General features: G+C 38.2%; 1 protein-coding gene across 4 annotated transcripts in view; it reads left to right on the top strand.

Annotated features, from left to right (window-relative positions):
* The window catches only part of AUTS2 (activator of transcription and developmental regulator AUTS2), a 1,221,721-nt gene that overhangs the window by 556,199 nt on the left and 653,241 nt on the right, over positions 1-12,281 (top strand). For all 4 annotated transcript variants that reach the window (XM_017543342.1, XM_017543344.1, XM_017543343.1 and 1 more), the window contains one exon: positions 7,277-7,312. In XM_017543342.1, the coding sequence (XP_017398831.1) occupies positions 7,277-7,312 (36 nt within the window). The remainder of the gene's footprint in view (positions 1-7,276; positions 7,313-12,281) is intronic.

The raw sequence follows: 12,281 nt of genomic DNA on the forward strand, positions 1-12,281 counted from the left end.
TTGGTAGAGACGGGGTTTCACCATGTTGGGCAGCCTGGTCTCTAACTCCTGACCTAAGGCTATCTGCCCACCTTGTGGGGGCAAAGTGCTGGGATTACAGACCCGAGCCACCACTCCTGGCCTTGTTTGCACTTTAAAATCTTCCTACCTTTGTTTATTCTTTTATTTATTTATTTTTTTGAGGCAGCGTTTCACTGTGTCGCACAGTCTGGAGTACAGTGGTATGATCTCAGCTCACTGCAACCTCAGCCTCCTGGGTGCAAACTATTCTTGTGCCTCTGCCTCCTGAGTAGCTGGGACTACAGGCATGTACCGCCATGCCCAGCTATTCTTTGTATTTTTAGTAGAGGTGGGGTTTTGCCATGTTGGCCAGGCTGGTCTCAAGCTCCTGGCCTGAGGTGATCTGCCCTCCTCAGCTTGTCAAAGCCCTGGGATTATATGCCTGAGCCTCCATGCTCGGGCCTATTTTATTTCTGTTCTTTGTTCTTTCTTTGTTTTTCTTTTTCTTATGTCAGCCTCAACGTCACTTCTACCAAACACTTCCTAACACACTGTGGAAGTAAACTCCTTTAATGCTTTATTTAAACAACTATATGAATATGACTCTTTCCACCTCTCTCTTTGAAAGAATTTTGGGTTTGGTTGTTAGTTATGAGAAGACAGAAAAATATTTAATACCTTTCAAGGGTTCAAATTTATCAAGAATTTGAAACATCTCAGAAAATAATGAAAAGAGATCAAATTCTTAGAAGTCTTGTGGTACACAGTTTTCTAATCCTATTATTCTGTTAGTTATTTATATTTGAAATCATTTTTCTTCTTCTTTTTTAGATACCCCTTCTCTTCAAATCACCCTTTGTCTTTGAGTTTTTATTGATTTGTGTATCCCACAGTGCCACTGTTCATCCATCCATGCCAGCATCTGTCCTTTGCTTTCTTTCTCTCTCTTGCTCTCTTTCTTTCTCTTTTTCTGTCTTACTTTCTTTCTCTCTCTCCCACCCTCTCTTGAAATCTTTGTTGAGGTTTTATTCCATGCCAGGTTGTTTCACAGACATGAACCACTACCAAGAATGAGCTTCCCTCATCATTGAAATTAGATTAAGTAATCTAATTTCAACCTGACAAGGATTCTTGGTATTTATTTCTCTCTCTCTTTTTAAATAAATTTGTGCCACATTTTCCTTTTCCTTAATAGTTTGTTTATGCCTTTTTCCATTCCTGTCCATATATTTATGAGTTCTCCTGCAAATGTCAGTATTTCCGTTGTCAAGAAATGTCAGTGGAATTCTTTTTATTCATCAGGTATAGTCTGGGCATTTGAGGTTGAGTGGTGAACAAGATGAAGCTTCTGCCTTCCTGAAGTTTCCATTCCAGTGGGAGAGACAAATCTATGAAAAAACAACTAAAATTCTTTTTAATGCAGTATTTTCTGACATAAGCAATATGAAGGGCAGAAATGTGTTGCTACTTGAATGTGATTGGATAAGACCCTTCTGTGTAGGTGACATTAAAACTGAGGTCTAAATAAAGAACAGAAGGTAGACAGGTGAAGATCTGTGGGAAGAACATTCTGAGCAACAGGGACAACAAGCTTAGAGGCCCTGATTCAGAAGCAAGGGCGTTGTGTTTGAGGGCAAGAAAAAAGGCTAGTGTGGCTAGAGTGGAGTAAAGAAGCACAGTGGCTGAGCATGTAACTTCTAGCCCATGCTAATTTCCTGGGCTGCTGTAATGAATGACCACAAACTGTATGGCTTGGAACCGCAGAAATCTGTTATCTTGTAGTTCTGGAGGCTAGAAATTTAACATCAGTGTGTCTGTAGGGCTGTGATCCCTCTGCAGGCTCTAGGGAAGAATCCTGGGCTTTTTTCTCCTAGCCTCTGGTGCCTCCCAGCAATCCTTCGTGTTCTTGGCTTGTAGATGCATCACTCCAATCTCTTCTTTAGTTTTCACGTGGCTTCTATAGCAGCCATTGGATGTATAGCCTATCCTAATTCTGTATGACCTTAATTTAGTTACATCTGCAAAGACACTATCTCCAAATTATGTCACTGTATTAGACTCGTCCACAGAAACAGAACCACAGCAGAACATAATAGAACCAACAGAAAATTATTTATTATGAGAAATTGGCTCACACAATTTTGAAGGCAGACAAGTCCCAAGATCTAGAATCAGCAAGCCAGAAACCCAAGAGAACCAATAGTATAATTCTAGTCTCAAGGCTGGCAGGTTTGAAACTCATGAAGAGCCAATGTTTTTATTGTGTGTGAAAGCACAATAAAAAATTGATGTCCCAGTTCAAAGGCAGGCAAGAGAAATTTTCTTTTTATCTGGGAGAGAGTCAGTCTTTTGTTCTTTTCAGACCTTCAACTGATTGGTTAAGGCTCACCCAGTTTAGGGAGGACAACCCAGTTTACTCAGCATATCAATTTAAATGTTAAACGCATCTAAAAACATCCTCACAGAAACTCCCAGAATCATGTTTGACCAAAAAAAGTGGGTGTAACAGAGGGTTGAATAATTTATATTGGAAATGAGGTAGCATTTCCACACCTGATTCTTTTATCAAGTTGTTGTTCCACGTTTACTTGATTTCTTCCAACAGCTATATGCTCATTTCTCATTCAAATATATTTTGTGGGGGTTTTTTTGGTGGTTTGTGTGTGTGTGTGTGTGTGTGTGTGTGTGTGTGTGTGTCCGCTGTTAGTGATCTTATCTCCAAGGCAGCTTTCTTTGGATTAAGATTTCAGGTTTTTAAATCACTGCTGGAAGATCTGTGAATGAGCTTGTTTTGTGACCTTTGCAAGAAACTTACTTGTTCATATGATTCCTGGCATGATCCTTCTCCCTTTTACTCCCAAGAGAGAAAAGCATAACATGAAGGTGAGTGGCCAGGGATGTCAGACACAATTGGTGCTTTGGAAGAATTTAAACACTCCATTTAAATTAGCCCTAGGGTTAGAACACGCATCCCCACCTCGGGTGGAGTACACATGTGTCCTGTCTGTACTCAGCAAGCTGTAATAGTAGCCATGGCTTCTCTGTGTGGATTTGTAATAAATGGAGCACATCTATTTTAGATGGATAATCAATTTTGAAGTCCCTTGTTGTAAGTATGCTGTTAAAACAAAAATGTTAACTTCATGAGTGTAATGAGTAGCTTCGATGATGGCTTATTGACAGAGATGGAAGTAAAGGCAAGTGGGGGGAAGTGAGAAGAGGAGAATGAGTGTTATTAATGAGTATCTACTTGCAGACTTGCATGTCAGCAGCAACATTCTCCCTCCTGGAAGTGTCTTTCAACTATGCATCCCATTACATTCCTGCAGCTCATGGTAGCATGAAGATTGAGACAGAGTGTGTCTCTAAGAAAGCCCTCCTTTACAATATAATGAGATGGAGATGGGTAATTTGCAGAGATTGCTGGAGCAGTGGTCAGATATGAAAAAAAATATCCTGCAGAATGAAAAGACCATGTTAAACAGGAGATGACTTATAATGAGCCCAGAAATTGCATATCAGATAGCCAGCTGGCCAGCATTTCCTTATATCCCTGTCTTCTCATGCAAACCGCTAAAATATTCTCCTACTTTTATTTTCTCAGCTTCTTAAGAGTTCTCATTTCTACCTACCACACTGAAAATATGAATGAATTGGCAACTCTACCACTGCAAGAAATAAGATTGAAGCCCTTTCAACAGAAATATTTGCCTAAACGTGGATGGATGATATTATTTCAAATGCTTTTGAAACCAAGGAAACTTCTGTTTCTTTCTTTAAAAAAAAAAAAAACACCTAATTTTCAAGTCTCAATTTGACTCACAGCCTTTTCTGTATTCTATGGCCTCTTTTGCTATATAGTTTGGACAGACTTTGCTTGACGTCTCCAAGTAAGAAAAATGGAAGCGGTCTCTTCTTACTGGAAATTGACAGGGGAGACTTGGTGCAGTGCCTTATGCCTGTAATCCCAACACTTGGGAAGCCGAGATAGGAGAATCACATGAGGCCAGGAGTTCAAGGCCAGCCTGGGCAAGATAGTAAGATCCTATCTCTAGAAAAAAAAAATGAGCAGGGCATGGTGGTGCATGCCTGTAGTCGCAGCTACTCAGGAGGCTGAGGTGGGAGGATCATTTGAGCACGGGAGTTTGAGGTTGCAGTGAGTCATGATCTTGATCATTAAAGAAGAGTCTTGTCAAATTATTCAATATTTAGGACATTATCTGTCTACTTTCCTGATTTTTTACCTTTTGGTTACTGTCTATTTTGTTATAAAATGAGAAAGCAGTATCAAACCCTAAATATACATCTGTAAATGAATATCTTACCGTACATTTCAAACAATTTTAATGCTGTTTCTAAACATTCTCCATTTTTTTTTTTCGGATTGTTTTTAGCTTGATCTGTTGTTGTCTGTGTTCATCTAATTTCTGTTTTGGAATATTATCGAAGCTACCAAATATTTGCAGCCATATTTAGATACAGATTTACGTAAAAAATATATGACAGAGACTCTTTTGTTGGCCTTTTGGATAGCAAGACCTCAGGAATATATGATACTTGTTGAGAGACTCAGCCAAACTCTGACTTCCCTGTGACTGGTAACTTCTGTTACCTATACTTTGATGGTGGGGTCCTGTTGGTGACCAGGCATAGTATCTCACTGAATACAAGGCTGTAGTCAGAATCCTGGGGTTGTAGGACTGGACAAGCAGAAATCTCTTTACTTAATAGATGTCACTTCTGTTCAAATTCTCTAGCTGTGACTGAAGGGAGTTGCAAGTAGCCAAGAAAAATGTGGTGCAAAGGGTATAAGGGGGAGGAAATGTCAGGGCCATGGACAGTTGGCAAAGTGGATCACAAGAGGATTTTTTACACGTGTTTTCTGCCAGATCCAGAAATCAAAACTGAATGCCATACATCTTTTTCCCTTTAAAAAAAAAAAGGGAAGAATACAGTGGGTTGGCAAATGTGAATGGCTCCTGATATGAGACTCCGTATGCTTTCTAGCAAATGCTGAAACAAATTCCAGTGGACCTTTAATGTATATGGGGATCTTGTGTCTGTGTTCCATCATGTGCCTGTGTTTGTGTGTGCCCGTGTCTGGGGGAGGGGGGTTATAAGGCAGGGTACTTAAATGCTTTGTTGCATTATGTTAATTCCTCGGCAGTGCAATCAAATTCATGTCGTAATTAAAGCTGTCAGTTGGAAGGCAAACCAATCGCCATGAAAACACAGCATAACAAATGAAGTGAAATGATTCTGCGTGTAGCTATACAATGCTTCGCCAGGCATGAAATTAAATAAGTAATTTGATGTTGACATCAGAAATTGAAATGATACCCACTGTTCCCTCATTCAGTCAGACCTGCATAAACAATAGCCAGAACAAATATGCACAACAAAGCCCTGTTCTCCACCCAACTCCCTGAGTAATGTACAATATATATGCAAAATAAGCATAACAGAGCTTTCCGAGACCTGAAGGATGTAATTTTCTTTGGCATACAATAAGATGATATGTATGTGGGGGTAGGGAAGTGGGTTTTGTGGGAGTATTTCTCTTTCTGGGATAAAATACATTTGCAGGAAGGGAAAGAGATGAAATAAACAAATCCCATGGTCTCTCTGAGTAATTCATCCTAAAATGAGTTTACGTCCCAGGGGCATGACTCCAAGCTGGTGGAGACCTAACTTGGCTTTTGCTTTCTTCTGCTGCTGCATGGAGGGCTGTGGGTGCCGGAAACAGGTGATGCTGTCATATGGCTAGTCACTGGTATGAGAAGTTGTCTCCATGACTACTGTGGATCTCCCTTCATACCATTTATGGGATTAAGAATGCAGCAGGATTTTAAAAAACTGAGTCCAGTGAGCAAGATCACACATTTATGGTGCTTCATTCCCCTGAGCTTGTGCGAAATGCTGAGATGAAGAAAGTTTTGCTTTGGGAACTGCATTAAGGAATGTCCTGAAGCACACTGTTCTCGTTTGATGTAGATGTCGTTACACTACATATTTCCTTCTCAAAGAGCTTAGCGTCAAGAAGAATCACATCTGCCGTATTTTTACAGATGTCAGATTCTCCTGAGCCACTTTTCTTATACGTAATCCATTCATTTATTTATACATTCATTCAACAATTCCTTATTAAATGCACCTTATATGTAAGTCATTGTGGAAAGCTCAGAGAAGCAATGATGAATAAGCCAGATGGTTACTGCTATCTGAAGTTTCCAGAGTAGGGAGCAGGACATGTAGGCAAAAGAGATACCAGTGAACAGAGTAGCTGTTACATCAGGGCAAAGGTCATTTTGCTCCTGGGAAGGTGTAACTTCCAACCCAAGCTCATCAGAGAAGAGGCTTGGCTGGTGCAGGGATGCTTAGCTGAGACCTGCAGACCTATTCAGCATTTGCTTTATCTTCATTTCAAGCTTAATCACAAAGACAAAGGGGATCCTAAAAATTAAAGAATTTATAAGGAGATGTTTTAGGAGATAAAAGAGAAACAAAAATCAGAATCTCAGGCATGTTTAAAATACAATTTTTTGGCTTCTTTCCTCAAATAAGTGACGCCCTGCATTCTTTTCAGAATTAATATTTTTAAGTTCGCATGTGTCAGAACTATGACAGCCTAAACCGGCAATTCTTAAACCCTTCAGAAAAATGGAGCTTTTCACCGCTTCTCTTTGCCCACATATTCTTCGCATTTTAGTCTACTAATTACGTTTACAAAATGTCTCATTTTTGAAAAGCACTGTGTGTGTACTAACTGGTGCCTTTAGGGAATAAACTGGCAAGTAGGTCATACACTGGAAAAGTCATCCAAACCCACTGGGCTTTTTATTTTCAAGTCAGTCTAGGCTTTTTCCTCTTGCCTGCCCCTTTGCGGCCACAAAACTGAGTAGCTTGGGACCAGGGCATTGAATGTCAGCAAGTCAGGGAGGCAAGCTGATGCGTGTCTGTTTAGTCTCAGTGCAGGGCGAAATGCCATCATTAATTCATTACCCAGCTGCCTGTCAAATAAATTGGCAATTACGTCCACCGCAGAAGCTAGGAATTCAGTAAATAGCACGTTAGCATCTCTGAGTTGTTGAGAGATGTAAAGGGGAAAATTAAGCAACACGGTGTTTGTATCAGTAGCAGATGACAAGGGGCAGCATACACTGGTGATGTGATGTAGTGATGAAAAGCCTGCAAAGGGCTGGTAATGAGCTGTGTGGATTGGAACATGTTAAAAACCATTGCTGATTTTCCACTTTGTCTTTATGCTTTATTGCAGAGTTCAGCTCCTTCCAGCTTGGGAACAGGCTACTTCGTAAGTCTATCTCAACTTCCGCATACGTGCCTTGCATTGGCATTGATTTACTTCTATAATGAATGCTCACTGGGATGGGAAAAAAATCTCAGAATTTATCTCTCAGTCCTAAAGAGCAGGCTGATTTCCATTCTTTATTAGCAATTGTTTTATTTTTGGAAGACATAACATACTGGGCCCTAAGGATCATAAGTAAGTGTGAGGTGTATACCTGGTTCCTAGCACCCAGGACATTAGCTCCTTACCTGGCTATATAAGGAGATACAGGGAACTCTGATTAGCTTGTGCCACCATTTCCCCATAATTGCTTTTTTTAAGTAAGACGTGTCATGTGGGGGATGGAATTCAGATTATGCATTGAGGTATTGACTTCTTGAAGAGCAGCATCTCTTCCTGTACAATGAGTTGCCTTTTTTTGGTGGGGAGAGTGGGGAATGGAGATGGTATTTTTTAGTGAATGTTTTCCCTCACAGTCTGTGTAGCTTGCCTTTAGGTTTTCTTTTTGAAATAATTAAAATAATATACTTATTTATGCTAAAATGCAAAGTTTATTTCTGAAACGTATTCTCTGTCCTTTGGGAAAGATGGTGGTGGGGTGACCCTTCAGGAATTATCAAAATGTTGTGATAATCATGAATCTAAAATTCATTCTCAGATAGCAATTGTCACTTCATTATATTTATTTATAATGAAATTTCCGTTTTTGGATTTGGTGATCCTTTTCAAGATACAAATAAAAAAGAATGAAAAATAAGCATTATTTGTACAAAAGGATAACATGTCAATGTAGAAGTCTGTTGTGATACTTAAAGGAACCTAATTTGTGTTCTGAGTGATGAACACTGATATGGTCATGCCTCAGCATTTTCTGAGAAAATAGTGAAATCATGAAAATCAAATAAAGTGGAAAATAATTACTGATTCACTTTAGTTGCGTTTAACTTTTCTCCCCAATGGTAATTACTCTGTTCTTTTGCCCACATATTTCTGTCAATACATTTACATTAAATGTATGTACAGCATAATTTCATTGATAAATGAGTATTTTCTAAGCTTAGCAAAAGTGACATTTTCTAGATGTTGACATTTTTTTGGTCTTAATCTATAATAGGAGAAAAAGGATAAAGATGATTTGGACCTGCTCAATACAGTTAGCACACTTACCCTTGCTCCTACTTACTGTGGCTGAATATTCATGCTGACAGAAACAAGCAGGATACATTCAGTATCCTGCCTCAGCAGTCGAAATAACAGACGTAGCCCCATCTGGCATCTCTTCACACCAGGCTGGATGTGGGTTGAGATGCTGGAAGTAAAATCTGGAGACTGCGATATCTATTCTCCATCCAAAAGCTGAAGTCTCTCCCTTTGATTTCTTCAGCAGAAAGAAGGCCAAAGCCACTACCTTAGTCCTTGATTACTTCTATACTGAACATTCTAGTATTTTTTTTTTAATTGTCAATATGATCACCCTGAAAGGAGAAAGCCATTTCTGGAAAATTGAGATTTTCATTATGCTTTTTGTCACTTATTTTTTTCTCTCATTCCAAGAATGCTTATTTTTATTCCCTAATAATACATGCTTATGATTAAAGGGTCTTTAATTACAAGTCTATTAATAAAATGACTTTTAAAGCACACTGGATGAGTATAAACGTTTTTTCTTATTTTGGTAAAATTGCTCATAGACTGACTTACTTTGCTTACATAAAAATCTGTGGTATTATTAGCTTACATGGAGAAGATACATACCATATATATATTCGGCTCTCAACTATGACAAAAATGCCCCACTAGGATGTGTTTCCAATAATGTGATTGTTATGTTATCAGAGTGCAAAATCTATTGATATTGTTGCCAGGTCCTCGTGAAAAGTATCTTCTATTTCAACTTTCATTCCAATAGTATCATATGTAATAATTTCCAATAGTAACTTCCCCACTGGTGAGTTTCATACTTTTAAGTGGAAATGATATGTTCACAACTTACATTAGTTCTTCTCCAACATATTATGTACACTCTGCTTTGTGTTTGTGCTATCATAATAGCTTTTTACTTATGTCTGTAACGAAGGCTCAGCTTCAGGTAAGTGAAATGGTAATTTTCAAGTCCATCCTTAATCCTCTTTAGCATCTCTTTGAAATGTGGACAGAGGCAAATCACCTTCAGAGTCGATGAGCTATTAATGCAATTGAACCGTAACATGAATTCTGGTATAAGAAAGCTGAGGGCACTCACCTTCAGTTTAACAATCTAGAAGTGTTTTGAACACTTTCCCGTGCCCCGACTTCACAGTATTCCTTTGTTTCTGTTTCATACTCCTCTAGAACTTTTGTCAACTGAGGTAAGATGCTATTCATTGTATGTGTTAATAAAATAGACACTAACCTGAGCATACACATACACACACTTAGCCAAAAACAGTATATTTTATTTTCAGCTCTTTTATCTGTAGTGATATGTTAAAGGGTTTAAAGGAGAAGCCTTTGTTTTTGATCTGGTTGTATTTGTTTATATCTCCTTGGTTTTGTGTTCCAAAGATGTCTGCTTAGGTCTGTCACTTTTCCAATCCGTTCAGAAGCAGAAGATTTGAGAAATGAGAACAGCAGCTAAAATCAGTATTTACATAAGCATATTGCAAAGAATTCTTAAACTAGACAAAATAGAGAAGGATTGGAACAAACTTTCTACATTTTTGGGAGCTTTTGAATAATGTGGGTGTTATACACACAGAGAGATACACATATATATTCATTACATACTCATGCCCAGCTCATATTCTAAATATAAATGAAAGTATAGACTAGTTGGAATCAATTTGCTTTTTTTTCTTTTTTGGCAAGAGCACTAAAACTTGTTAGAGTGTGTGTAGGATTTTCTTTTTTTTTTTTTTTTTTTAAGTCAATGCAGTGAACATATTTTCTTTTCAATTTAAATGTTTTAGGCTGTATTTTCTTCTTAAGCATGAATTTGAGGTTTCATTATGCATAGTGTATAATTAATAACTTAGAATGATCTTTAAGACTACTTGCATGACCTTGGTCACGTTATTTGATGTCTCTGAGTCCATTTCCTTAATACCTACCTATTAGTGTTACAAATATTAAATGAGATAAGATGTTTAATGAACACAGAATATCACAGTATACTACCAAGTAATAAATCCTGCCTTCTGTTATTCATACAATCGTGTGTGATGGAGCAAAGTTAGTCTCATCGGGGGGCTGTGCAATGTTGTGTTGATAAAAATTAATGATAAAAAGTAGGTTTTGTAATTTTTACCTGTATAACAGGAGTATTTTATTCTTATTACATTCTTGTAACTTTCTAAAGAGCTCAGGATTTTGTGTTTGATCAGTTATATACCAATTTATTCTGTATGTGAACATAAAACAGATAAGGTATTCATCCTTTGTGATCCTATGTGAACATGATGATGTTGGAATGAACCGTTCTATCAGCTGTCCACATATTATGGTTATTCTCTTTGTCAGTTAAAGTTACTTGTGTATTTTCTTCCTCAGAAACGTTAGGAGCACTTGGAGCTTTTAAAGACTGCTTAGTAGCTTTTAGGATTGGGCTGAGAGGTTAAGGAACACCTGTTCAATATATTCAAGTTTTATGAGCTCGTATTACATTTGCTTCTTTCTGACAAGAAAAAGAGAAATGGATGCCCTAGCATATATGAACACAGTAACTGAAATCTGTACAATGAAAAGACCAGTGAGAACATCTCATGTTGGCCAGTGGTCTGGTGTGTCATCACAGGAAAGATCTGGACTCATTCTTTATAGCACTTGACTCCACCTGGAATTGGCTGCTGCTTTTGGGGCAACTAACCAGCCAGGCAGAACTCGATCCCTGGTGTAAGGGAAGTACAGCCTTACTTTATATTCCAAGTGACATGTTCTGCCCTTTCTGGATAATTTTCAGCCTTCTTCCAGGTTTGAATCTAACTGTCTTAGAACCATAGCCTCAAATAGCTTGGATCCTGCTTTTGTAAATTCCAGTAATTTCTCTTAAGGATTCTCAACTAATAATTTTCATCTTCCTCAGTTGGGTCACATCTAGTAATTGATATACTTTAAGGTTATCAGAGAAAACAACTTACTTCTACTCAGTGACTAAAACTGCCACTTTATATGGTAAAGGGAAATGTGTAGTGGTATACATCTTAAAATGGGATTTGTACAATTATTGTTTTCCTGCGCAATTGAATTACTTCAGTTGTGTAGATAGTGCTGGTAACAGGCAGTAGGTGCAAAAATCCTTCCATCCAGAGTTACAAAGGTCATAATGGGAATATTCTTTGTCGTTTCTAAGTTTTTAACTATAAACCCTTGAAATATCTCCTGTTTTCCTTGCTATAATTTTTATAACTTCTTTTTTTTTTAAAAAAAAAAAAAAAAGACACGGTCTCACTGTGTCACCCAGGCCATAGTGTAGTGTTGTAGTCATGGCTCACTGCAGCCTCAACTTTTCTGGGCTCAGGTGATCCTCCCACCTCAGTTTCCCCAATAGCTGGGAGTACACGTGCACGCCACCATACCTGGCTAATTTTTGTATTTTTTTGTAGAGACGGGGCTCCATCATGTTTCCAAGGCTTGTCTTTAATTCCTGGACTCAAGCTATCCACCCGCCTTGGGCTCCCAAAGTGCTTAGATTACAGGCGTGAGCCGCCATGCCTGGTTGTATAACTTCTAAAACTGATTTGTGGTATTTTGTTTAACTATGGTTTTAACTGTTCTCCCATTTGCCCAGATAATACTCACCAGTGGTGCTGGTGGCTGCAACATTTATCCTGATATAACTGCCAGAAAATATCTTGCTTTCATTATTTTCACATCATTCTAGTATATCAACATTGGAAACAAAAGATGTCATTCTACTTTCAGTGGCCATATTTCCGTTTATAAAATATAGTAATTCTTGATCACTGAAATGTCACATCCTAGAAAATGTAGCATT

This window comes from Cebus imitator, unplaced genomic scaffold, assembly GCF_001604975.1.
Source record: "Cebus imitator isolate Cc_AM_T3 unplaced genomic scaffold, Cebus_imitator-1.0 Scaffold153, whole genome shotgun sequence".
Classification (NCBI taxonomy): Eukaryota; Metazoa; Chordata; class Mammalia; order Primates; family Cebidae; genus Cebus; species Cebus imitator.